The sequence below is a fragment of the Peromyscus maniculatus genome, chromosome 2, assembly GCF_049852395.1.
Source record: "Peromyscus maniculatus bairdii isolate BWxNUB_F1_BW_parent chromosome 2, HU_Pman_BW_mat_3.1, whole genome shotgun sequence".
Classification (NCBI taxonomy): domain Eukaryota; kingdom Metazoa; phylum Chordata; class Mammalia; order Rodentia; family Cricetidae; genus Peromyscus; species Peromyscus maniculatus.
Window position 1 is genome coordinate 147,177,884 of NC_134853.1, and position 26,015 is coordinate 147,203,898.

General features: G+C 49.4%; 1 protein-coding gene across 8 annotated transcripts in view; it reads left to right on the forward strand.

The window, feature by feature from the left end:
- The window catches only part of Phc2 (polyhomeotic homolog 2), a 108,644-nt gene that overhangs the window by 79,908 nt on the left and 2,721 nt on the right, over window positions 1–26,015 (forward strand). For 6 of the 8 annotated variants that reach the window (XM_076565108.1, XM_076565112.1, XM_076565107.1 and 3 more), the window contains exons 10-14: window positions 15,815–16,017; window positions 17,500–17,629; window positions 18,241–18,355; window positions 19,823–19,964; window positions 20,773–21,049. In XM_076565108.1, the coding sequence (XP_076421223.1) occupies window positions 15,815–16,017; window positions 17,500–17,629; window positions 18,241–18,355; window positions 19,823–19,964; window positions 20,773–21,049 (867 nt within the window). The other 2 variants (XM_076565114.1, XM_076565113.1) reach the window with 2 other exon arrangements.

Consider the following 26,015-nt stretch of genomic DNA (forward strand, 5'->3'; position numbering starts at 1 on the left):
CAGGGAGGCAGCTCCAGCCGGAATGCTAAGTGTGCGAGAGGAGGGGTCAGAAGCACAAGGGAAACTGGGGGAGACTTGAAGGAGAAATGTCTGGGGGTACAAAAATATGCACGGTAGGAGAAGTGAGTCTTACACGGAGTGAGAGTAGGGTGAAGGGAAAGAAAGCCACAGAACGCGGGTGATGGACACTAGAGAACCAAAAGACGGGAGGAAGTCATCCATTCCCTTTCTGCAGGGCTGGCAAGGATGACAGACTCCTGAAAAGCAGTCCTGGGTCTAGGGTGTGGCTCTGTGGGAGAACACTTGCCTGGCGTGTGTGAGACCCTGGGTTCTATCCCCAACCCTGAAGAAAGGGAGGTGGGAAGCAGGAAATGGCCCCGTTCTCTTATAGAATCCACTCTAATTATCAGAAACTTCCTCTTCTAATTAAGCCAGAACCTACTGGAACTTACCATCATTGGTTGTGATCCTGTCTTACAAATTTGAGAGTCCATCTCACAGTGTTTCTAGGAACTTGTCCTGACCCGGTGGTGGTGGTGGTGGGGCACCTAAAGACCTGAGAGTTCTCTGATCCCCCCCCCCCCCCCCCCCCCCCCCCCCCCCCGCACCGTGCGACATGTCAAGACCCCCATTCCCATATTTCCCATCATGCTTCTCTATCTATGTCCTACCATTTCACTGATTCTCTTAAATGTAACTCCCTAAATTAAACACATCAATTCCAAATATCAAAACCTACCATCTCAGCCGGGCGGTGGTGGCCCACGCCTTTAATCCCAGCAATCAGAAGCTGAGGCAGGTGGGTCTCTGTGAGTTCAAGGCCAGCCTGGTCTACAGAGTGAGATCCAGGACAGCCAGGGCTGTTACACAAAGAAACCCTGTCTCAAAAAAAATCAAAACACACACACACACACACACACACACACACACACACACACACACACACGAGTCCTTTACTCACTCATGGTACCCTGAGAGATAAGCATCATCATCCTCTTCATTCTAGAAGTGGGGACCAAACCAAGAAGGAGCAGCTCCAGGCTGCAGGGCGGCGGCGAGAGGGCAGCACCCTGGCTCTAGCCCAAGGGCACAGCAGCTCCCTCCTCACCTTTGTCAGGCCATCCACAGGAGGCCACATCTTCATCCCTCCATCAGATGGGGAACAGCGGAAGCTGGGTTGTTTTGCTTTTGCTTTTGAGGTTTCTTTGACGGGAGTTGCTGTCTTAATAGGTCTCCTTGGTCTCCAGTTTGTACTCTTTCTATTTTGAACCAAAGTACAATGACTTACGTCTATTCGATGATCTTGTGTGAATTTAGCCCATAGTGCCAGAGAACAACAAATCGTTCATAAAGCTATCCTTGAACTTTCTCTGTCGACCTTTACATAGCTTTCCTCCCTGAATCCTGATAATTGCCCTTGGGGGTCGGAACTTCACCATCCTCGTTTTAAAGATAGGAAACTAAAGTGCAGAGCAGGGATCTCTTGCGTCTGAATTCTGTTATTCATTATGCTACCTTCACTGCACAGCTTGGCTCCAGGTGAGTTCCAGGAATAAGCACTGCCCTGCTCTCTATTCTAGAAGAGTCGAGAAAACTCGGGAAGAAGCAGCCTAGGTCTTTCCAGAATATGTGTTCTTTTACCAACTTGCTGATGGAAGTGTCTCATAGGACCTCTCTGAGGAGCCATGCAGTGTTTCCAGAATGCTGGTAACCAACACTCTTTGTCCAAGTACAGTTATCCAGCAACCCCTAAATCAGCCAGCATTTGCCTTCCTTTTCCTATTTGGTCCATAAGGCCATGGACCAAATGCATGAAATCCAAGCAAGAGCATAATCATAACACAAGCGTCCTGTTCTTGAGGTTCCCATCTTCCAAGAGAAATCATCTTTGTGTAATGGAGGCAATTGCCGGCCACTTGCCTTAGACAGCTGTATGTACTGCGAATGTCTGAATGTCTACTCGGGGACAAAGCCCTATAGGTTGTATGGTAAGGCCCAGAGGAATAAGGACTGCTCCCTACCATCAAGGAGCCTAGTGTCTGCTGGGAAAGATGAGCACACAGGAAATCACAATGAAAGCCACAATTTGATAAGTGCCACAAAAGGCTCTTAGGTAAATGCTTTCCAAGTTACAGAGGGAAATGGTACTGCCAAGTGGAGATTATCAGGCTAGATTTCAGAGCGGAAGTGGCATTGGTATAAAGCAGGGGTTGGCAAACTATAGCCCTCGGGCTACATCTATTACATTGCCAGTGTTGTACAACCCTGCAAGTTAATTAACAAAATAATACTATTTCACGATGTGAGAAAATACATGAGATTCCGATGTCAGTGTTCTCAGTGCAGCTCTGTGGGAACACACAGCCACCACACTCACATATTCACTTCAGCAGCTCTCAGATTCAGCAACAGTAGGTTGGAACAGCTGGGGCACAGACCATATGGTCCACACGGGCTGAGGTATTTCCTCTGTGGCCCCTTTCAGAAGTTGGCCAACTGCTGGTCTTTCGACCTTGAAGGATGGGTAGGACTTGGCTTGTAATGTCAAGGACAGGGCCTTTCTGGCAGGACAGTGGAAGTTAAGGCGGAGGACAGAAGCGTGGCCAAGTGCCGGACAGAAATTGAGTGTTCAGTCCCTTGTCATCTTCCTTTTAAAATCCAAATGTGTGAGGGAGAGGGGGAATTGTGAATTCTACGGCAAGGTTTGAAAGTTTGGAAAGTAAAGGAGAAAGAGGAGGAATGGGGAGCAAGAAAGGGAGAGGCATGCAGGAGAGAAAACATGGACGAAGTGAAGCTGGAGTAGGGGAAAAGACGGTGTGGTGGAGGAGGTGGGATGGTGTGGTGGAGGAGGTAGGACGGTGTGGTGGGGGAGGTGTGAATGAAGAAAAGCAATGGCTGGAGATACTGAGACTAGAGAGAAGTCAGGAGTGGGAGTCATTGCGTCCATCCAGCAGTTACTCTACGGGATGGTGCCACTCTCGTGTCCGTGTACCGCCGGCGCTCCGAGCCTGCGTGCTGCATGAAGGTGCCCCGGCAGGACAGTTCAAGTGAAAACAATGTGTTTGGGAAAGAAAACTAACATTTATTGGGCTCCCACTGTGCACCAGGCACTGCAGGCAATTTGTAAATCAGTTAACCCTCACATTAAACCTGGCGGTAGGGATTACGCCTTTTATGGAGGTAGGACTGGGTCCCTTTGGTCATTACTTCACCTCTGATCCTCGCTCCCAGTGGGGAGGATAATGACCACTTGGAGGGTTATTGTGGACAATAAGGGAGAGGGTGCGTGCACTTCGCCCTGACACGCACTAACCCTCAATCATTAAGACTCGCCTCCGAGACCCCACAGTGAGCCACCGGGGCGGGGGTCACAGGCCACTGGTCCCCAGGGGCCCCGCGCCCGACGCCTCCGAGCCTTCCGGAGGACGCGGGGCGGGGCTCGGGCGCACAAAGGAAGCGCGCGGGCCGCGTCGGCCGCCGCCCCGCCCCGCGCCGCCTCGCCCCGCCCCCGCCCCGCCCCGGCGGAGGCGGCCCGGGAGCCGGCCCGGACGCGCCGCATTGTCTCCGCGGCGTCGCAGCCCTCGAGCGCTCGCCGCAACCCGGTCGCCGCTCGCCCGCCCGCCCGGCCCCGCGCCCCGCGCCCTTTGTCCAGGCCGCCGGGCCCTGCGGTCGGATGCGCCGCGGCAGCCCCGGGCCCCGGCTCGGAGGCTCCCGGCGCAGAGGACGCGGCCCGCCCGGGCCCCCGCTCCAGGCGGCGCCGGGCCGAGGGGCTGCGTAGGCCCCGCCCGGTCAGGCCCGGCCGGGCCCCGGACAGGTCAGTGCTGCCGCGGGGAGGGATCGTGCCGTGCCAGGAACGGGCGCCGCCCTGGGCCTCGCGGAGGCCTCTGGGCCGCGCCGCCTCGCTCGGCCTCCGGGGAGGGCCCGAGCCGCCTCCGCGCCCGGTCCCGCCGGCCTCTGCTCCCGCTCTGGGCCTCCCGTTCCCCGGGTTCCGCGGGGACTTGTATTGATGGGAAAGGACAAGTTGTTTTGTAGCTGTCCTCTTCCATTTTTAGAAGAGCGTTTTCTCGCCTTCCCATGCCAAACGAAGGTATGCTGCATCTGCGCGCTCCTTACGTTAAATCCGGAATCTGTGAGCGTCTGTTTAAATTGACGTCCAGAGAGAGGGAGGTAATGTGCACGGCCAGGATGCGAACCGGTGAAGTTGCCGCCAGAACGCCTAAGCCCCGACTCCTTGTCAGGTGCCAGTTTGTGCCAGTGAGACCCTCCCGCCCCTTAGCAGCCGAAGGTTTCTAGCTTAATACTAACAGTTCCCATCAACTTTCCTTCCCACGCCAGACCTAGTCAGCCTACCTTCGGCGCCGTCTGCTGAGCTCTTCTTAGTCCTGCTTTACAAATCAATGACAGCTTTCCCCCTCCGACTTTTCCCATCCTTGATCCTTAATCCCTCCATTAGCATAGTCGACCCTGAGGATCTCTTGTGAAGTACCGACCCAAATCTTCCCTGTGTCCGCAGTTTTCCTGGGATGGCCCCAATTTAAACTATTCCATCTCATTGCCAGCCTGAGCTCTCAGTTTCGGAAATTTGGAAAGTAATGTCACTTTCACTGTACCAGACCCCACTGTCCTGGCCTTTTCCAGCCATTTGGCCCTGGGGCATTACTGGATAATCCAATTATCATTCACCTGGGATTTTTCTAACCCCTCCTGAGTCAACCCAAATGTTAGAACTGCTAAGATTTCTAGGTCAGTGTGAACATTACGAGCTAATGAAGCAAGGGAATTGTTCCTTGTTCTTGTATTTCTACACACACACACACACACACACACACACACACACACACACACACGCTCCCATTTTCCCCAGCTTTTATTCCCATAGAGAGCTGCAGACCTGTGGCACTACCTGTTGGCTAGTGTTTCGATTTGGGTCACCAGGAGTGTAGGGCGTCCCACCATTTTGCCTGGAAAATAGAAAGTATTTATTAGCATCCTAGTCATCAGGGCAAGAGATTTTGTCTTAAATCTTCTGACAGCCCCACAGCTGAGCAGCTCTGGTCTTGTTCAGTTCACTTTAGTACATTTACCAGGCCCCTGCTTTATGTGAAAGACTGTGTTGGGCCCCACATCCAGATAGCCCCCGGCATCCAGGTTGTTTTGGAATCTTCACACTTTTATCCCCTGTTCATTTCTGCTCCTAAGTGCCAGCCTCGGTGAGGAGGGATGGCTTGGCGTCGTCCCAGGGAGGCTTGTTTCACCCAGGGTCCAGCAGATGGGGAGTGGTGCTCCTTTGGCACCTGCTCTTTCCTGGCTCCGTAGTGTGAATTCTGCTTCCCTGCTCACCCAAGACGTTTCCAGGCTTGCCTTTATATACCACAGAGAACAGATGTCTTTTTTCCCCTGAAGCCTTAAGCTTGACAAAGTGGGTAGTTTCTCAGTCCACTGTGCTGTGGTTCTTGAGGGGCTTAGGAGCACCCCTCGTTTGCCCCCCTCCTCCCCTCAAGTGGCCGTGGGCATTTAATGTTGGTATTTTATCCTGTAGCTGGTTCTAGCCCTTGGCGCTTTCCTGGGCATTTGTTTATGGCATTGGTACAGGAACCCATGGCCGTAGGCCCTTTCCACTTTTCCCTATGCCCTGATTTAGTTTTTAATTTACCTCTGCCAAGTGGGCTTTGTACATGCTGTTTCCTTCCCTAGCAGTGAAGAGGAAAATGCCAGCCTCTTCTTCTGTGGCAGAAACAGTTTTCTGGCTGCAGGTCTCCAGACAGTTCTCTGGGTGCTCTGCACCCCCCTGGGGAGGAGACAACCTCTTGGGAAGGTGTTTTCTTCTAAGTGTGCCATTGACTGAATCTAAGCTGAGATGGCCTTTTCTGCCAGGAGACCCCTTCCCCCAGCTCTGACCTGTGCTGCCTGTTTGCTCTGGCTCGGCCCCAGAATCCACTCTTTTTCAGACCACATCCTCTTTCCTGCCTTACTCATTTCCTGTCTCGCAGGCTTTGGATCTTTTAGTTCTGATTTTTGGAGGCAGAGGGAATAAATTTGGAGAGGGATAGAGGGGAGAGATGAGCTTAAATTTTGAAGTGTTCTTGTCTCTAGCCTTACATGTTCGCTCTTGTTCATCTGCCTCCCTGAGGTTGTCTGTTTTAGGGAAACACAGAGAAAACAATTATTAAGAATTGGGAGTTTTTACCTGTGTCACAGGGGAATCACTTTTCTGTCTTTTCCTGTTGTGAATGTGTATAAAGAGGTGGCCTGGCTGCATGTGCCTTCTAGGTCTGCTTCCTTGCCCAGCAGAGCTCACCTGTCTCCTGTCAGTCCTTCCAGCCAAAATGAAGTTACAAACCAGGGAACAGGGTGAGGATTCTGGACCTGTTCCACGTGAATATGAAAGCAGCACATGCTTTTCTCTTCTTGAGTGAGTCCAGTTTGTACTGAAGTTCTTCCAGCTGTCCAGTATTTAATCTCCCGGCATTTGGTCCCACATAGAAAGAGAATTCTTTCATGACTGAGAGTAGGGCGTCATCTTAAATGGCGGTCTCTTCCTTTGTCTTATGCCTCTTGGCAATGGGATGACGGAGGTGATAGTCCTCAGTAGTTGGGAAAATCTCAAAAAAGCGATGTTCTTTGGTACTTCTTAGGAGACTGTCGTGAGCGAGGACCAGTGTGAGCCTCCCCTCCTGTGGGATAGCGAGGTGCTCTGAGTACTCTGGTCAGGCCTTTGTATTAACAACAGAAACCTCTCACCATGATTGAGTGCTCAGAGCTGGCCTCCCCTCAAGGTAGAAGCCTGGAAGCACACAGATTTATGCTGTAACTGTTGGTGTGGAATGGTATAAACGACAGCGTGAGTCACCATTTGAAAAGCCTGGTCACATGCTTTCTGTTAAAACAAAGGTGGCACTTCGGATAAATTTAATCTACACATTAAATAGATGTAGGTTTCATTTTAAGAATTGACATTTAAATTTTTCATTTTGAGTTCCTAGCTACATCAGAATACTGGTTTGGTATTTGTAAAGATATTCAGAGGCAAACCATCTTTAATTCTACTTCATATCATAGATACTTGAGGAATTGCTAGGCAAAAAGCCTTTTGCCTAAGACAATATTTTTAATTTTAGACTTTCCTCTCATATTAGTAATAAAGTGGAATATAACTGACATGATCAAGAAATGAGCTACTTTTTAGAAATTTTTAGATTTTAATTTTCTCTGTATGAGTGTTGTGCCTGTGTGTATATATAACCACATACATGCCTGGTGCTCATAGGGGCCCCTAAAAGGGCATCAGATCCCCTGGAACTAGAGTTAGACCGTTGTGAGTTGCCATGTGGGTTCTGAAAGCCAAACCTGGGTCCTCTGCAGGAACAAGTGCTCTTAACCAGTGACCCATCTCTCCAGCTCCTCCAGTGTGCTGTTCTTACAGTTGACTAAGAATCACGTAATATGAAATTATTAGGGGAGGTATATGTGTGTACATGTTCATGTGTATGTGTGTGTGTGTTTGTCTTCCTTTATCATGCTCCTCCTTATTTTTTGACACAGATTCTCTCACTGAACCTGAAGGTCACTGATAGGCTGGATTAGTTGGCGAGGAAGCCCTAAAGATTCTCCTCTTGTCCCTATCCCTTAGCACTGGGGATATGGGCATGTACTGCCATGCCTGGCCGTTTACATGAGTGCTGGGAATCTGAATCATCGAGCAAGAACTTCGCAGACTGAGCTGTCTCCTCAGAATTATTAGCTTTAGAAAATAGGAGTGTAGCCAGAAACAATGTAATTTAAATAATTCTCGCTCCAGGATTCATTATAACACTACATAGGCCCCTTCATAAACTGTGTAGCCCACCCTCCCAGATCATGGTAGTTAGTGAAAGGGCATGTGGTCTCCCTGTCTTTCAATTGCCAAGTATTTGAGTTCAAATGAGCCCAAAGACGACATTGTTTCTACTCTGCTAAAGAAGTAGTTGATGCTAAATGCAGTTTGCCAGTGTTTGAGATGAATCCAGGTATCAGGGAGGCCGGGTTTCCTATTTCAACGTTCTTTAAACCATACTTATGGTCAAATGTTAGGAAAAGATGACTTCAGTGCCATATTATAACGAAATCCTCCTCAGTAGGTTGGGGGACCAGGCCTGCTGCCATGTTGGAACCCTCAGCAAGAAAACCAGGGTTCATGACCACTGAGAATCATGTTCAGAGCACTGGCTGCACAGCTCTCGTGCCTCACACCCTGCATATTATCCCTAGTTACTGATGTCTTGAGGATATCTTAACCATCTGTGTGTGGCCCAGAGCTACACAGCTGTATTAACATTTGGAACAACCAAAGCAAGTGGCGGTCTGAAATAATGTGAAGCAAAGGAACTTTTAAAAGTGGATTTGCGCCGGGCGGTGGTGGCGCACGCCTTTAATCCCAGCACTCGGGAGGCAGAGGCAAGGCGGATCTTTGTGAGTTCGAGGCCAGCCTGAGCTACCAAGTGAGTTCCAGGAAAGGCGCAAAGCTACACAGAGAAACCCTGTCTCGAAAAACCAAAAAAAAAAAAAAACCAAAAAAAAAAAAAAAAGTGGATTTGCCCCATCTTTCCAGACGTGCAGTTGTCAGAACTTAGCTGTTAATGATTGGCAGCAGCAAGTAAGATGATTGGCAAGTAAGATGAGTGGAAGCTTAGGCAGCAGCAGAAATAAATAACTAAACAGATACAAATTTAAAAATGTGAGGGGCTCTGCCGAGCCTGACCACCAGAGTTCCGTCCCAGCATCCACATGGACAGAAAAAGAGACCTGACTCGCGTGTCCGTATGCACACCGCTCTGTCATCTGATTAGCTAAACACTAGAGAGAGTAGTGCTTCCCGAGGGAGGACACCATCAGTGTTGATGTAGAAGGGCTAACAGCTGGACCACTACGTGGGCAGGCCAGCTGAGGCTGCTGCCTCCGCTTCCCACCTTGGCTCCACTTATGTCACCTCCGATGGTCCTACAGTTAGTAGCCAAAAATAACAAAGTTGGCGTATTAGGGGGCATGATTGTCTTTCCTTATTACCAGCCTGAAGATAATTAGAACATTTACTAAATATTTCAATAAAAATTTCTTTTGTAAGTGGAATTTTAAAAATCTATCTTCCATGAATTTATTTTTAGCATTTTAAACTGATTTCACTTCACAGGCGAAACCACTTCCTGGCTTTGTTAAGTTTCACATTTATATCCCTAGGTAGGGGTTCTTCCTTTGATGACTCAGAAAACCTTCCCTTGGTTTCTGGGGTTCTTCTGTGCTGTCTGCTGATGATCCTTAGCCTCTCTAGGAAAGATGCCATAGAAGGGGATCCGGTGTTCGTCTCCTTGGCTTTGGGTTATGGTCTTGGTGACGTGAATCACTTGGCTTGCCCTGAGGAGCAGGCATGTCTGCTGTGTTGCAGTCACATCAAAGCAGAGGTAACTAACGACTCTTCTGAAGACTGACCTCGGGTGTGCAAAGACAAGGACAGGGTACACCCTCCGTAGACACAGCATGGGGGGCAGGAACAAGGCCTCAGTCTGGCCTCTGGGACCGGATGAGGTCAGGCTTAGTGAGAGTGAGGCCAGGGCCACTTCTGAGAGTTGTGCTTCGTGATGTTACCACAGTTGAGGAGGCTGAGGCCTAGTGTAGCCTGCTGGCACCACAGGCTAGGATTTAAGCCCAGTATCTTTCTGCTTCTCCATTTACTCAAAACCAGCATTTCCCACAAACTTAAACTTACTGTAATTTAAAGACAGAGAAACTGAGACTAAGTGAACACCTTGTGCCTGAGGTTATCACAGGCGAAGGCTGAATGAGCTCAGGCTTGACCCAGAACTGACATTTGTTCTGCCCAGCCACCCTTGATCTCTTCCTCCTGGGACTTGGGATATCTCTGTAGAGTTTCTCCCTTGGTGTCTTAGTATCTGCCGGAGCACTGTGATGGAGACAAGCTGGGAGTCCTCGAACTGGGCATTGGACACCATCCTGTGACAGACCTCCATCGTCAGTGTTAAGCAGAACAGACAAGACTATGCCTTGACCCCTGCAGCCAGGACTAACTAGCATCCCTGGTGTTCTGGCCTGCTGGAAGTCACTTTGCGGTCCCACAGAAGCTGATGGACCACCACAGCAGCCTCTTACATCTGACCTCAGCCCATTCCGGCACTCAGCCTGCGGCCTAGGAAGCAGTTCAGGGCTCTGGGTGGCAATCCCCACCGCTTCCTTGTCCTTGGCTGCATAGGGAGGTAGCTGTCGCCTGCACTGATTGCTTCCCTCCTAACTCTGGGTGACAGCTTAGAAGACAACCAGCTGTGTACAGATCCACTCTGCGCACTCTAGCCTGTGATTTGGGGTGAATCAGACAGGCCCTCTCTGCCTGTCCTGAGAGATGATGGCCTGAAAGTCGGCTGTTGAGCAGCCGCTGCCAGGAGGGAGGGTTTGGCCCTCCAGCTAAGGCTGTAGACAGAGAGACTCAGCTCTTACCCGGAATACTGAGATGCTCATCTGCCCTCCTGGCCTGCTAACCTCACCTCAATGAGGTCATCCTGAAGTGGCACTCAGGCTGGCTTGAGGTCACCTGACTCAGCTACTTTCCCATTCTGCTGGCCAGCCCCCTCCTCCACAGAGAACCTGGATGCCTATAAAGCTCCCTGCTGTGCAGGCTGAGTGGCCAAGTCATCCTCTGTCACCGCAGTTCCTTCCCAGGTGCCTGAGAACAGCTGCAGCTGGCCCGGCCGAGGAAGGTGCTCTGAGGGGCAGGCTAGTGCCAGAGCCATAGCTTGTGGCCTCCGGGCCACAGGTCTCTGTCTCACAGCTCTGCCCTTAGAGAACTGAAAAGCTTACAGGCAGTGGTTCGTCCAGGACTCAGGGCCCTGTGTGGGAAGGAGCCTGCAATTTACTCCCCACTAAGAGCTCCTTTGGTATATGTTCTAGAAGATACCATCTTCCAAATAGCATTCACTCTTACTTGAATTCTAGAAAGCACACCTGTAATGTGTGCAGTCTGCATGGGAGATGCATGTGTGGTCATTGTCTAAATTTAGTGTAAAAATTTGTGGGAGAAATGGCTCATCCTGAATTGTAAGTGTGGGAAACGTGATGTTGAATAATGGTGTGCTAGGGCCTATTGAAATAGCATGCACTACTTCCCTTCTGGCATCTTGGAATATTGACTGTAGCTCCTGGATCCTGTAACCACGTTCCTTTTCTTATTAGTTCAAGACTCCCATCTGGGAATCACTCACCTAGATCATTGCCAGTTCCTAAACCTCATGTCCCAGACCACACATGCTGCCTCTGCTTCCGTGTCCCGGAATGGAGGACACATTTCCTGCCACCTCCCTCAACTGCCCTCATGCTGTTGTTCCCAGCCAGTCAGAGCACAGCCCTCCCCCCCTGCCTGTTCACTGAGACAGCCCACTCCAGGGAAACTGAAGCCACTGTGTTCTGCCCAGCTTTCTTTCATGACCTGGGATGTATTTGCTACTCATCTTGGTGCTGTGGCAGAGTACGTGACAGAGCAGACTAAGGGGAGAAGGATGCCGTCCACCGTGGTGGAGAGACACGGTGGTAGAAGCTTGAGGCCTCTGGTCACATTGTGTCCATAGTCAGGAAGCAGAGAGCAGAATTCAGTGTTAAACTCACTTTCTCCTTTTTAATTGTTTGGGCCCCTAGCTCATGGATTGGTGCCAACCCTCATTCATGGTGGGTCTTCCCACCGCCATCAAACCTCTCTGGAAACATGTTCACGGATGAGACCACCTAGGAGACATGTCTCATAGGTGACTAAATCCTCTCATGTTGACAAGATTAGCCATCAAGTAGACCAAGTCCCTCAATCCTGAAGACAAGTTGCCTCATGCCTTAGGCTCAAGGTCCCTTCAGCTGGATCTGGTCCCCTCCCACCCACCATACCTGGTCCCTAAGCAGTGTCGAAAGGGTCTGCTTACCTGAGCCTAGCGACTGGCTCACAGCCAAGTCTAAATGGATGTAGCCACACTTGCATCTTAAAGAACATTCTCCCCATGAATCTCTTTGTGAAGAGTGCCTGGACTGAGCTCCAGCCCACCCCTCCGCCATGCCCTTCTTCGGCTCTCTCCTGGAAAGGGACACCTCCCTCACTTTCACAGTACCACTCATTTCTTTGGGGGTCCAGATACAACTAAAGAGATTAGGAAGGGTGGCCCGTACCTCTCCACAGGCCTAGCCCTTCTGCCTTTCCTCTGTGTAAGGTGACCTGCTGCTGGGACCAGGTGTGGCCTCCCGCTGTCTCCTGGATGCAGGTTCACAGGCCTTGGCAGGAGCTCCAATTCACTCTCAAACAGGCTGAGCTGGAGCCCAGAGCTTGAGTGCAGTGCTGAGCCTGAGCCGGTGCTGTTACAGGTGACCTCGTGTTGATATTGCCCGAGCCGTGTTCCTGTTGCTGTTTCCTTAAGCTCTCTGTTCATTTCATTAGCTTATTCTCATACTGTAGCCAGCCAGAGCACCCAGTGTCAACCTCTGGTTTACACACACACGCACGCGCGCGCACGCACGCACGCACGGTCACAAACCTCCCACATTCCCGAATAACAGATGGTTTATTTGTCATCTCTACGTAGGAAGGACTTGGTTCTGAACTGGCCAGGCTTATCAAGACAGGGTGAGCCTGGTCTCTCCAGCCGACTGGAAAGTGTCTTTCTAGAAGCCTCCCTGCCTTTCTTTGCCTCTAGAGGTCATCCTGCCTTGCCAAGTTTCTGGATCCAGCTTGGTGCACTAACTCTTCTCTGCTGAGGAAATCCTCCACAGTGACAGTGAAATTGGGCTAAGAATGGCAGCTTTCATTTAAGGGCAGGTCCACGGAAAGGCCACTTCCACAGTAGACACCAGCTGCGCTGCTCCTTGTCACAGCCCCAGGGAGTTTTGAATCTCACCTGTGGCAGATCTCTTTGTAGTTCCAAGGAGACCTATATTGTTTATGGTGATGACAAAGACTTGAGTTTATCATTTGTTTTTATTATTTTATGGTTATAATTCATTGCAGTTTTATAGGCCTTAAGCGTGTGTCATATTTTGGATAGTGGGTTAGCCCCTGTGGGCAGAGAGGTGACTGGGTCACAGCCCCGCCTCGGTTAGCAGAAGTGACCAGTCCCAAAGAGGATGATTACAAAACAGTAGCGTAAACGGTCCCACTGGGCGGGCCTTCCCTGTTTTTCCTTCTTGCGGAAGAGCTGTTTCTGTGGGAGCCAGTGAATGAGATCAGCAGTGAGAAGCAGCCTGGTGGCTGATCACATGCTTAGTAAGACTCGGGCACTGGATCCTAGTGGTCCATCTGTGGTCCACTTAGAGGAGTTCCAGCCGGCCTCTTCCCAGCACAGCTCGGTCCCTTTCCTCCTCCAGCCCCTGGAGCTAGATGAGCACCGATGGGCACCCACCGTTCTGTTGAGGTGCTCACTGTAGGAGGGCATCTGAGACCTGTGGGAACCCCGCCGCCAGCTGGGGAGCACTGAGGAACTGAATTCCAAAGACAGGGTTTCTTTGTCTCTTTTCTTTGCCTCAGGCCAGGAGGGCGGGTTCCTGCAAGTTTCACTGTCAAAGCGGCTTTCCCCCAAACAGGCCGCAAAGCAGTCTGGGAGAGTGGAAAGCAGATTAAATTAATCTCCATGTGCTGAGCGTGGCAGGGGGTGAGACCGGTTGGTCCTTCCAGAAATAGCCCGAACTCTTTACTAAAGCAGGCGATGAACTCTAGGGCTTGGTGATGGAGGCAGAGGCAGCCAGACAGCTATGAGCGCCGTCCTCTGCCCTGGGATTCTGTCTCCTCCTGTTATCTGTCCCAGGGTGATGACGGAGACTAGACTAGAACTTCTGGTGTCAGTGTGAAGGAGATGATTTGTCTGTCTTCTCATCATAAGATCTTAAAAAAAAGAAGAAAAGAAAAAAAGGCTGACGATATCAGAGTCCTTGCTTCCCAGCAGTGAACACTGATTTGTAACCTCTGCTGAAAGCCTGAAGACTGCCACCTCTGCCCGACAGCGTCCATCCACAGCACAGGCCAACAACAGGAAGGAAGGGGTTGGAGCCAGGGACATTGCAGTTGAGCAGGGCTAGAAAGAGCCCACAGAAGGGGATGGTGTCAGGAGCAGTTTGGAGATGAGTGTCAGTGACCGATGCTTCTTCAGCCTGCGCTCAGACAGGAAGGACTAGGGCTGTTCAGAAGCAAACAGTAGCCAAGTGTGGTGGTGCACAGCTGTGAGCCCGGCACTAGGAGGCTGGAAGAGCCACGGAGGGCCAAGACAGGAGGGTCTCAAGTGTGAGGCTGGCCATGGCAACTGGTGAGACCCTTGTCCCTAGATGGAGAGACAGAGAGGAACCAAAACTCTCTCTCTGAGATGCACATGTGATAGTCACGTTAAGGTAGGTCCCATAGAACAGGCTAGAGGCCCAGGATTGGCGTGGCCCCCTCGCTAATGGAGACAGTCCCTAGCCTTGCTAAACCTGTGTCCTAGCCTGTGCTTTCTCATTAGGAAGGGTTGGTTGCTCCTGGTTTTCTGAATCAGGGCTGCTAGTAAATAAGGAACCACGTTGGAAATACACCGGAGCCCAGTTAGAAATGGTTGCTAAAATGTTTCTGTTTTTATTTCCTTGTGTGCATGATTAGACACCATGAATTCCCATTTCCTGGGAATATTTTGGGTCCTTAACATGAAATAACATCTTCATAGAAGATGTTGTACAGAAATTACCTAAGTAACAATGTACTGCAGTTATTTTTTATTTTATTATTTTAGTACTGTTTCTGTTTATCATATACCACTGGCTTATGCTTAATATTTAATAGGCATGTTGCAATAAAGAAATGGATTTTCCATTTTTCTCTTTTAGGAAGTTCCAGGTTAAAGGCACCTCAGCTTACCAAGCACTTGGTGGTGACAGAGAGCAACCTTGGGAAGGGGACTGGGGAGAGGGCTCTTAAAATGAGGTGGTGAAGCCTCACGCCTCTGCAGCAGTGAGGCACATCACTCAGGAGATGAGGCAGAAGAGCGGGGGGGGGCACCCTGACGGGCTGGGGAAGCACCCATCCCACTCTTTGGAGCATTGTGTTGAGTTTTCCAAAGGAGCCGTTAAGAAGGTTGTCCACAGAGAGGTGAGGGTGGGTCTGTGGTTTGCTGAGGCGACTGGAGTGTGTACTGCACTCTGCACAGGAGGTACGATGAAGAGCAGGGATCAGCAGAGAGAAATGACAGCTGTACCAGCAGTTCAACGTTGGAGGAGAAAATAACCCCGTAACGTAGTCAGTGCCTCCAAAGGATAGTGTCTGCTGGTGTTTCAGCCCCCAAGGGTCCTGGGCATCCGTTTCGGGGTGCTGTTAAAATCTGACCTCCAAGGAGACTCAGAAGGTTCCTGTCACATCTGTCCACCACGTTGCTCTCTTACACCGTGAGCCTGTGTTTAGTGGAGCTTCTTGGTCTTCTTCATCACTATTTGGAGTTCTCTGTAAACTGAGTACTGCTTGTCTAACCCAGTACTGCCTGAAGCCTTACACCCCAGGGGCAGAATTCTGGCCTCTTCAGCCCGTTTGGATCTGGCTTGAATAGCTGTTTAAGAAAACCTACTAGCTGCCGAGGCCGATGGTTACAAAACTGATCACACTTACACTGGGTGGTGTGCCCACTGAAGCTGGACCCCTTGTAACTAGGTCTTGGAGGGAGGGAGCACCTGGTTGGCACTGTGGCTTGTGTATACTGTGGGTGCTGGTTGTCCATCTCCAAGCTGGCCTCTGTACTCATCTCTGCCACGTTGTCTCCTCTCTCTCCCTCCCTCTCTTTCTCTCCTGCAGAGACAGGGCAGGGCATTGTTCATGCACTGACCGACCTCAGCAGCCCCGGCATGACCTCAGGGAACGGAAACTCTGCCTCCAGCATCGCCGGCACTGCCCCCCAGAATGGTGAGAATAAACCACCACAGGCCATTGTGAAACCCCAAATCCTGACGCATGTTATCGAAGGGTTTGTGATCCAGGAGGGGGCGGAGCCTTTCCCGGTACGGACTACTTCTTTTCCCCTCTTTTTTTTTTTTTTTTTTTTTTTTAAATATATTTTGGATGTGTACTAGAATATTTCTACAATTCCATGTAAAATTTCTGAAAATGTGAACAGTTTGCTCTTACCTTGCTGATTTCCCCCATCCTTCACAATGTCAGAATAATTTCTCTCTAGGATCAAGTTTCTCCAGAGTCTAAAATGACTTGGTGATCAAGAATAATTGTCAAGACCCCCTTGGTTAGAAGTTTATGCACACAGGCTCAGCAGTATCGCTGGCTGGTGACCTGTGACCCCTGAAGTAGAGGGACCTAGTTCACCTTGGGGTATTTGATGAAGGACAGTTGACTTTGGAAAATTATTCTTTGTTGAGTTTTCAATGCCAAAACCTGAACAGCAAAACTTCGGCCAGTTAGCAAAAGGAGCCTATTAGTACAGAGTTCTCGAGCTGTGTTGGAAATCAAGATGGTGGCATGGGAGTGCAGCCTGAGATGTGCTTCTGGGAGCCTTGAAAAGGGAGTGAGTGAGATCCAGGGGCCTTCAGAAAGGGCACATGTGGCTCAGGAGGACTGTGTGTATTAGAAACCTTGTCCCCTGGGGTACCGTCTGCCTGTGGCTCATGCTTTGGATCTGTGGAAAGTCTTATAAGTCACCAGAGGACTGAGCTTATTTTTTTCAGTGGGTGAACCACTTTCTGAACCATCAACAGACAAGCTAATTTGTGCCCTCTCCTGGAGGTTGGCTGCGGCCAGTGGCAGATCTCCCAGGAGTGGCTTACCTTATAAGGACCTAGCTCTGCTCCACACACACCCCTCCACCCCAATCTGGTGCTCCTCCTGCCTCTGGAGAAACCCTGAGCCTGCAGAATGAAGGCAGATAGAACAGCAGCTCACATCCTCCTCGAGCCACATTCCATGTGAGCTGGCTACCAGGTTACCCAAACAAAACAAGGCCCCAAAGAGGTAAAGCCATCCTTGGGTGCTGCCAACCATAGGGCATGTCCTCTGTGGCAGGGGTCAGTTGTGTCCTGCTCACCCCTGTGGCTGCCTGTCCCTCTGGCTTGGCTGTGGTCAGGTAGAGAACAGTACAAAATCAAAACATGGATGCTGAGTCTTGTAAATACACTCTCGAACTCAGCCCTGCCAGTCCTGGTGCTCTCTGAACATACAGCCTGGCACCAGATCAGTGAGTGGTAAGCGAAATAGGATCTCTGCCCTTGGACACACCTGGCAGATAGAATACCCCTGACTTCTGGAGCTGGCCCGTACTGTCCCCTTACTGAGGTGCCCACTGTTTTCTTGCTTTGGGAGCCAGGCAGCAGATCAGTGCCCGCTGAGTGGGCACCCTTGGATGATGGCATGTGGGAGGCTTGGGGAGGGCTGAGGGATCTGCCTGGCTACTTTGTACCTGTAATTATAATAAAGCTGCGTAGCAAGGAGTCTAGGATCTAACGCTTGTGGCCTCCATGTCACCTGTCCTCTAGGTGGGACGCTCGTCCCTGCTGGTGGGGAATCTCAAGAAGAAGTATGCACAGGGGTTCTTGCCTGAGAAGCTTCCACAGCAGGACCACACCACCACCACTGACTCCGAGATGGAGGAGCCCTACCTGCAAGGTATGCACCCAGCTGTGGACTCAGGTCTTCTCTGCAGGCACAAGGGCAGGCCTCACACTTCCCTTTTCTTAGTGTCTATGGAGGAACCCTGAGCAGGGACCAAGTACCATTCCTTCCCACTGAAACGTCACCAGCACCTCCTCCACCTCTGTCCCTGTAGAACAGACAGGAGAAGGGAGAGCCTCTCCAGCAACCACATGGTTTCAGAACTTCACTTCCTATAGGACCATTGCCAGGTTCTAGAAGTGAGGGTAAGGATGGCACCAGGCAGGTGTGCCCCCCCCCTGAATTTGAGGTGGGGAGGTCTGAGACACAGCCATGGCCAGGCTTGTGTGAGCCTCCTGCTTCTTTCCTGGTCATGGAGAAGGTGCTGACTCTGCCCTGGCCCACAGTTTGCAAGAGGCGTCACCAGACACTCTTGGGAACTCTCCAGTGGGGGACCTAGCCCGTGCCAAAGGAGTGGCAAAGTCTGTCATTTTCTAAATGGATGCCACCGGGTGTCATAGCCACAGAGACATTGAAGAGGCAGGATATGAATGAGCTCCTGTGGTAGGACTGTCTACAGCCTATCACAATCTCTCCCCACACTCAGCCATTTCCATACTTTACAGAATCCAAAGAGGAAGGTACCCCCCTCAAACTCAAGTGTGAGCTCTGTGGACGGGTGGACTTTGCCTACAAGTTCAAGCGTTCCAAGCGCTTCTGTTCCATGGCTTGTGCAAAGAGGTGAGTGGCGTGCCCCACTGCCATGCCCAGCCCTTTCCTGTCCCCAGGATTGTGCCTAGTGTCCTCCTTCTAGTAATCATCTACCTTGGGTGCTGTAGGGGAGGCTCGTCCGTCCTCCAAGCTCCTTGGCCTGCCTAGTTAGGGCGCTGTGTGCCCAGCACACCAGGGGAGTGCAGTAGGCCTAAGGGACCCAGAGACCCTCCCTCCCTCCCTCCCTCCCTCCCTCCCTCCCTCCCTCCCTCCCTCCCTCCCTCCCTCTCTCCCTCGAGTATGTGAGAGGAAGCATCCCTGTCCAAGCAACACAAAGCAGCCCATTAGCTGGGCCCCAAGGGCAGCTGCCACGCTCTTAGGGGTAAAGCCCTCCACAGAAATAAAACGTAGCCCAGAACCATGGCAAGCTTTTATCCAGCCTGGAAAAAAAAATGGATGATGATAAAAACCACTGTCATTTATTAAAAAGCTGCTTCAGCCAGAAGGTGGTGGCGTACGCCTTTAATCCCAGCACTCGGGAGGCAGAGGCAGGCGGATCTCTGTGAGTTCGAGGCCAGCCTGGTCTACAGAGTGAGTTCCAGGAAAGGCACAAAGCTTCACAAGGAAACCCTGTCTCGAAAAACAAAACAAAACAAAACAAAAAAAGCTACTTCAAAGTAGGCATGGTGCTGCAGATCTGTAATCCTGACACTCACGGACTGAGCAGGATTGAGTCAAGAATGAGGTCATTATATAGTAGGGTCTACCTGAGGAGACCTTGTTTCACCTCAACACAAAAGGAGATAGGAAGACAGACAGACACAGACACACAGGCAGGCAGGCAGGCAGACAGACTGACTGACTTGGTGCCGGGGCGCTGCTGGTCGGTTGTCCGTGTTCAGAACATCTCCACTAGGCAGCTCTTACGCTGTTGCCATCGTACTTACTGCCCTGCCCTTTATACCGGTGGGGAAACTAAGGCATAGAGTGCTTGTGCCTAAAGTGACAGCGGATGGGTGAGTCACAGGGGACTGAGGATCTAATGGGCCCTGTGCTCTGTAGGAGCAGCTTAGCCTTGACGGCCCAAAACCCAGAAAGGAACCCCCGGGGTTCCGGGTAGAGGTCTTGTGAGCAGAGGTGTTATGAGCGATGCCCCGGGGTTCCTGTCCTCAGCCTTGCGGCCCAGGCTGTGCTGAAGGAGCCAGGCCACACTCCAGTGGGACAGTGGACAGAGTCGTGTGGGGCAGCCACGAGGCAGCCATACCCCGAGTGGTTGAATTAAACATGTCACCAGCGTTCCCTCACGTCATCACGAGACCGGTTTTAGAAGGGCCACTGGTATGACACCTGCCTCCCAGGAAGGGCTCAGAGCTCAAGTGCCTGCCCAGGGTCTTTCATCAGCAGTGTCCCGAGTCAGTTTGTACCCGTAGACAGGCTCAGATTGGCTGCCGGTGCTGCCTAAGGCCCCCGCTCTGACCTGCTTGCTCCTCTCCACAGGTATAATGTGGGATGCACCAAACGAGTGGGACTCTTTCACTCAGACCGGAGCAAGCTGCAGAAGGCAGGGACCACAACTCACAACCGCCGACGAGCCAGCAAGGCTAGTCTGCCCACACTTCCTAAGGACACCAAGAAGCAGGTGAGAGCTCACAGGGCCCTGTTGAACTTCACAAGGCCTGCTGTCCCCTTCCAGCATGGTGCTCTCACCTCTTGCAGGCCTCACATCCAACCTTCCCTGGGTCCCCAGTAGGGCCCTTCCCTTAGACCTAGGGGCCCTTTCCCTTTCCAGTAGTCTTAGCTTACAATGACCCCCCTTGGGGTCACCATCCATTCTTGATTTCTTGGGTCTCACCCTGCTGGCCCTGTGAAGACAGGCTATTCAGGTTACCTCCACATAAGGCTGGGAGAGATGGCAGCCTCTATGCTTCCCCTACTACCTTTTTGCCCCCTTGAAAACTGGAGCACTGAGTTTGTGAAGGTCTCCATCAGGAACACGGATATTCATCCATTAAATATTTTTTCCAATGGTTCCAAGCCAGGGATTCTGTTAGACACTAAAGATCCAAGGACGAGTCTTAAAGGAACTCACAGCCTAGTGTGGGTGGCAATCTTCATCCTTAAGTCAGTGGTGGTGGTGGCAATGGTGGTGGCAGTGATGACTTTTGTCTTGTTAAGAATCTGCTAAACGCTGCAGTCCAGGATGTGCTTACGCATGAAGCCCCTCTTGGTAGTCCAAGTCACGTAAAACACGCATGCAAAACAGACGTCAGAGCAGATCACTGCAGTGTGGTGCACACGTGGGGCAGTGCCGCGGCGTTAAAGAGCAGGAACACAGAGGACGTGACTCCAGGGTGGGAGCCGGGCAGAGAAGGGAGCAGCACCTGCCCCGCCCCTTGATGTGGGGTGGTCAGTTCCCGATCCTGAAGACGCTGTTTTTCTGCTCCCAGCCCTCAGGCACTGCACCTCTTTCAGTTACTGCTGCCTTGCAGCTGACACACAGCCAGGAAGACTCCAGCCGGTGCTCAGATAACTCAAGCTATGAGGAACCCTTGTCGCCCATCTCAGCCAGCTCCTCCACCTCCCGACGGCGACAAGGCCAGAGGGATCTAGAGCTCCCTGACATGCACATGCGGGACCTGGTGGGCATGGGACACCACTTCCTACCAAGTGAGCCCACAAAGTGGAACGTAGAAGATGTCTATGAATTCATCCGCTCTCTGCCAGGTAAGTTCCGTGGAAACTCTTCACGTGTGGGAATAGCTTGAGTGAGAGGGGGTGGGTGAGCTCACCTCCCTCCAGAAGGAAGCAGGACCCCGGTGCAGAGGGAGGAACACAAGGCTCCTGCTCTGAGAGCTTACGTTCTAGTACAGCAGACCGACAGAAGACTTTAGGACACCTTCTGAAACAGCAGCAGTCCAGGGAGTAGTCTGTGAAGTGCTTGAGCTTGGAGTTGGCTCTGTCTCTTCCCAGGCAGGGTGGGAAGGAAGCCAGGAGAACATAAATATAAACAGAGTGGAGAAGTGGGCTTTTGCAGGTTGAGAGACTGCCCATGAGAGCAGCTTAAGAGCAAGGACAGAAATGTAAGGTATGGTGGGCGCTATGTGTAGCCCTTGGCGTGGAGGGCAAGTGGATATGAAGTTGGCATCAAGACTTGCACTTAGAGAGGCAAACTTTCTAGCATTCCAGATTCTTCTAGGAGAACCCTGAAACTTCTTACCTCTCAGCCAGCCTCATACATCTGCTCCCAAGTCAGTAGTGATGGTGGCCACAAGCCTGATGCCAGGTGGAGTGTGGTATAGAAATTGATAACATAGAATTGGAGTTCAGACAGAACCGGGTCCAATTCTAGCACCCTCGGTTAACCTAGTATATTTGTTGTCTGTCACATACCCTTAAGCTTGTCATAGCATGGTTACTTTTAGGAAGCCTCTACTTGTCCCAGGGTCCCTTATGAGTATATAGTTTTGTGTCAGCCAAGGCCAAAGCCACCTGCAGGCTCCTGTGGAGTAATGGGATCCTCATTCCCATGGTTTGCAGGAAGGGGCTGGCTGTTGGCAGGAGGCCCTACATGGACCTCTTATGGCGGGCATGGCAGCAGGTTTTCCCCACAACTAGTAAATCCTAGAGAGCAATCAGAAGAAACCATCGTGCCCTCTTGGATCTATCCTCAGAAATCACACTCTGCCATTCCTACAGTATTTCAGTGGTCACACAGATAAGCTCTGTCCTTTGGGGAAACCCACAGGCTGGCTTAGTCAGGTTTCTATTGCTGTGATGAAACACCATGACCAAAAGCAAGTTAGGAAGAAAGAGGTTTATTTGGCTTATACTTCCATATCATTGCTCATCATTGGAGGAAGTCAGGACAGGAACTCAAACAGGGCTGGAACCTGGAAACAGGAGCTGATGCAGAGGCCATGGAGAGGTGCTGCTTACTAGCTTGCTCCCCATGGCTTGCCTAGCCTACTTTCTTATAGAACTCAGGGCCACCAGCCCAGGGATGGCCTCACCCACAATGAGCTGGGCCCTCCCCCATCTGTCATTAATTAGTGACAGAAAATGCCTTACAGGCTTGTATAGGCAGAGTTTCTCTGTGCCTTGGTAGTTGCTCCCAAATAACAACACAGAAGCTTCTCATTAATTAAAAATGCTCGGCCAATAGCTCAGGCTTGTTACTAGCAAACTCCTACAACTTAAATTAACCCATTTATATTCATCTACATTCTTCCATGTGGTGTTAATTCTCTTTCTTCTTGTACATCCTGTTTCCTCTCTGAGTCTGGTTGGCAACTCCTCTCTTTCTGCCCTTCTTATTCCCAGTGTCCTTAGTCTGGTTCTCCTGATTAACCTCATCCTGTCCAGCTATTGGCCAGTCAGCTTCTTTATTAAACCAATCACAGCAACAGATATTCACACAGTGTAAAGGAATATTCCATATTTCCCCCTTTTTGTCTAATTCAAAAAGAAGGTTTTAACTTTAACACAGTATAAAATTATATACAACAAAACAGTTATTAAGTAAGAATTACAGTTACAATATTCAGTCTATCTGTATTTGGCAAATTTAGAGAAAATGCTCTTATTTATCTTTGTGAGTCTAAAGTTTTATACCCAATTTACCTTTTATCATAACTAAAGAAAAGTTCAACTATGACTATCTATTTGACTCCATCAAAGACCCCAGAAGGGGTCAAATGTTACCTAACAACAGGGACATCTGGCTGTCTGGACGGTCACCCAAAGTTCTTTTGTAACATTAGGGCATCCAGCTTTGGCCTACAGACCTAGTGTATTTGACAGACATTTCTGAGAAGCTGGGATTTTGAAGGACTGTCCTACTTTTGTCTTGGCAAAGTTTGGCAGTCACTTTTTGCTTCCTGCTGGTCCAGTTTGGACAGTATACTGTCAGCAATTGAGGCAAGGGCAGTTTCTTTGCCCAAATGGCTAGCTTTTGCCGTCAAGAAAGTAAACTCCATTTGAGGTTCTTCTATGCCCATCATCTTCCTTTGAAGTAAATTGGTGCTATCAAGAGCAGATGTATCTCACTGTCATGAAAAGCCTCAGGTTATTAAACATATTAAATGCCATATTCTGTAGGTCTTTGAAGTGTTTGAAGACCACCTATCTAAATATATCTGTGTATGACCTTAAAAACATACCTAACATGACTATAAACTTAACTATTATAGATGACTATTAATCTGTATTTCTTAATTATACATTATTATAGATGACTATACTACACATATATATGACTATTAACCTGTATTTAATTATATGTTAAATTTTTAAATGAACTGCATACACACAATACCCTAAACAAGAATTGCATACATACAGTATAACAAAATTAATTTTAAATTTATATCAATAAACCACAATTCAAACCAATGTAAAATATTTTGAGATTAATGGTTGATTTTGGATTAAAGTAGATTCAATGATCTATCCTTTTTTCCTGTTATTCCTGTATCATATTCCTCTTTTTTTCCTTTAGAAAGAGATTTTTGAATTTAACTCTTTTGTTTAGCCTTTTTTTTTTTTTACTATGACCAGTAACAACTTGTAACCAACACCCCTTAAATGATATTAAACATCCATAACCCATCTTTTGGGCTATGGGTGTTGTTTTTTCGAGACTGTTTCCTATTGTCTAGGGGCATTGGCATCTTTGAGGGACCCTGAGAAAATGTAGGATAATGGTTAAGTCTTGGCTGAAATAGTTTGTGAGGCTGGATCATCTCAGCCAGCAGCTTTGAAGCTGTTCTGGATGCAGAACTCCAAGGTAACTGCAACAGAGGCACTCTGAGATGCTGGATCACCTGGGCCACCCATTTTTATTGGTATCTGGTCCCTTTACTCTGAAAATACATAAACTTTTAAAGGTAACATACATATCTGCATTAAGACAAGTATAGGCTGTGTGTTGTACACAGGTTAGTCAAAGATGATTTTTTATGTTTGAGCAGGTAAAATAACTTGTTTTGTAGGTTTTTGTTTTTTGTTTTTTGTTTTTTTTTTAGGTTTATTTCTTTATGTTTGTAGTCAGGATTTTCAGGGAGTCTTCCTCGATCAAATCTGAACTGTATCAATCTGTAATGAATCCACAGCCTCTCATTTCCTGTAGAAATAAAAGCATAAGCTCTCTCACAAAACAACACACCTATTGACTTCCATTTCAAAATCAAGATATTTTTAAAATATATAGGTTGGTTTAATCTAGCAGTTTCCATAATCTAATGTTTCTTAACAGTTATCATTTGTTCATTAACAGTCAAAAAATTTAAAGACAGCACAGTAATATATACGGGATCCAGACTCTGTTTATTTCCCATCATTATGTGGCTTTTTTCTTTTATATTATTTTACTCCCTTTTTAAGGACTGTATTGTTTTAAAACTATATATATTTTTTGTGACTGTCTATACCCTTTTTCTCTTCACTCTCAAGCCTTTATACATGTTAAACACACTGTAACCCATTTAGAGGTTTTTTTCCATCTGGATCTATCTCTGAGCATCTGTATTGTTTTTGATCAATGAGACAAACCTTAAACTGCTGTATTAGTCGCCAGCCAGTGAGCTCAGCTTAGTGCATGGCATTGGTTGCTGGTTCTCCCTCCACCTTGGCTCCCTAAGAGCTTAGCTTCATGGCAGAGGTACCAGCAGGAGCCACATTTATCACTCCAGCTGTGGGAAGTTGTTGGGTCCGCATTGTTACCAAGTAGCATGCCACCTGCTGCTCATGAACCCCATTTAAGTGTTCAGTACCTGTTAAAAGAGCCTTGCTGTGTTTGCTCGAACAAGCCATGAAGCCACCTCTTAAAGGAGCCATGCCTCTGTTTGCCCACTAGCGAACAGCTACCTGAGAAAAGGCAGTTACCAAGAAGCCGTGTGTGACTCCACTCTTATGTGTTTGAAACTGCCCCCCTCCCTTTTTTTTTTAAGCTTTCTCAGGTTTTATGCTAATCTTTGTTACTAGACATTTGGGTACTGTTTGTAGGCAGAGTTTCTCTGTGTCTCAGAAGTCACCCCCAAATAACCACATAGAAACTTCTTATTAATTATAAATGCTCGGCAAATAGCTCAAGCTTGTTACTAGCTAACTCTTAGAATTTATATTAACCCATTTATATTAATCTACATTTGCCACATGGCATAAACTGTATTTCATCTTGCACATCGTGCTTCCTCTCTGGCTGGCTGGCAACTCCTCTCTCTCCACCTTTCTTCCCAGTGTCTAGTCTGGTTCTCCCACCTAACCTCATCCTGTCAAGCTGTTGGCCAGTCAGCTTCTTTATTAAACCAATCACAGCAACATATATTCACACAGTGGAAAGGAATATTCCACACACTTGCCTACAGCCTGATCTTCTGGAGGCATTTTCTTGAGTCAGGTCTGGGCATGGAGAGCGCTGGCCTGCTGTGCAGGTGCGGTCCCTAGTCTAGAGATCTGAGAACTAAGACAGGTTGTCTCCTGCCCACCACACCCTAAGTTTCTAATAGGTAACTGAGGGAAGAAAGGAAACATGCAGGCAGCTCTGACCCACACCAGTCCTGGGCAGCCCTTGTTACCATTTCCTCTGAGGATTCAAAGCCTGGAGTGACTCTTACCCATCCTTGCTTGGTCCCCCTCAGATAAACCCTCCTGTTGTGAAAGGCAGCTAAGTGTTGAACAATTTAAATTACAG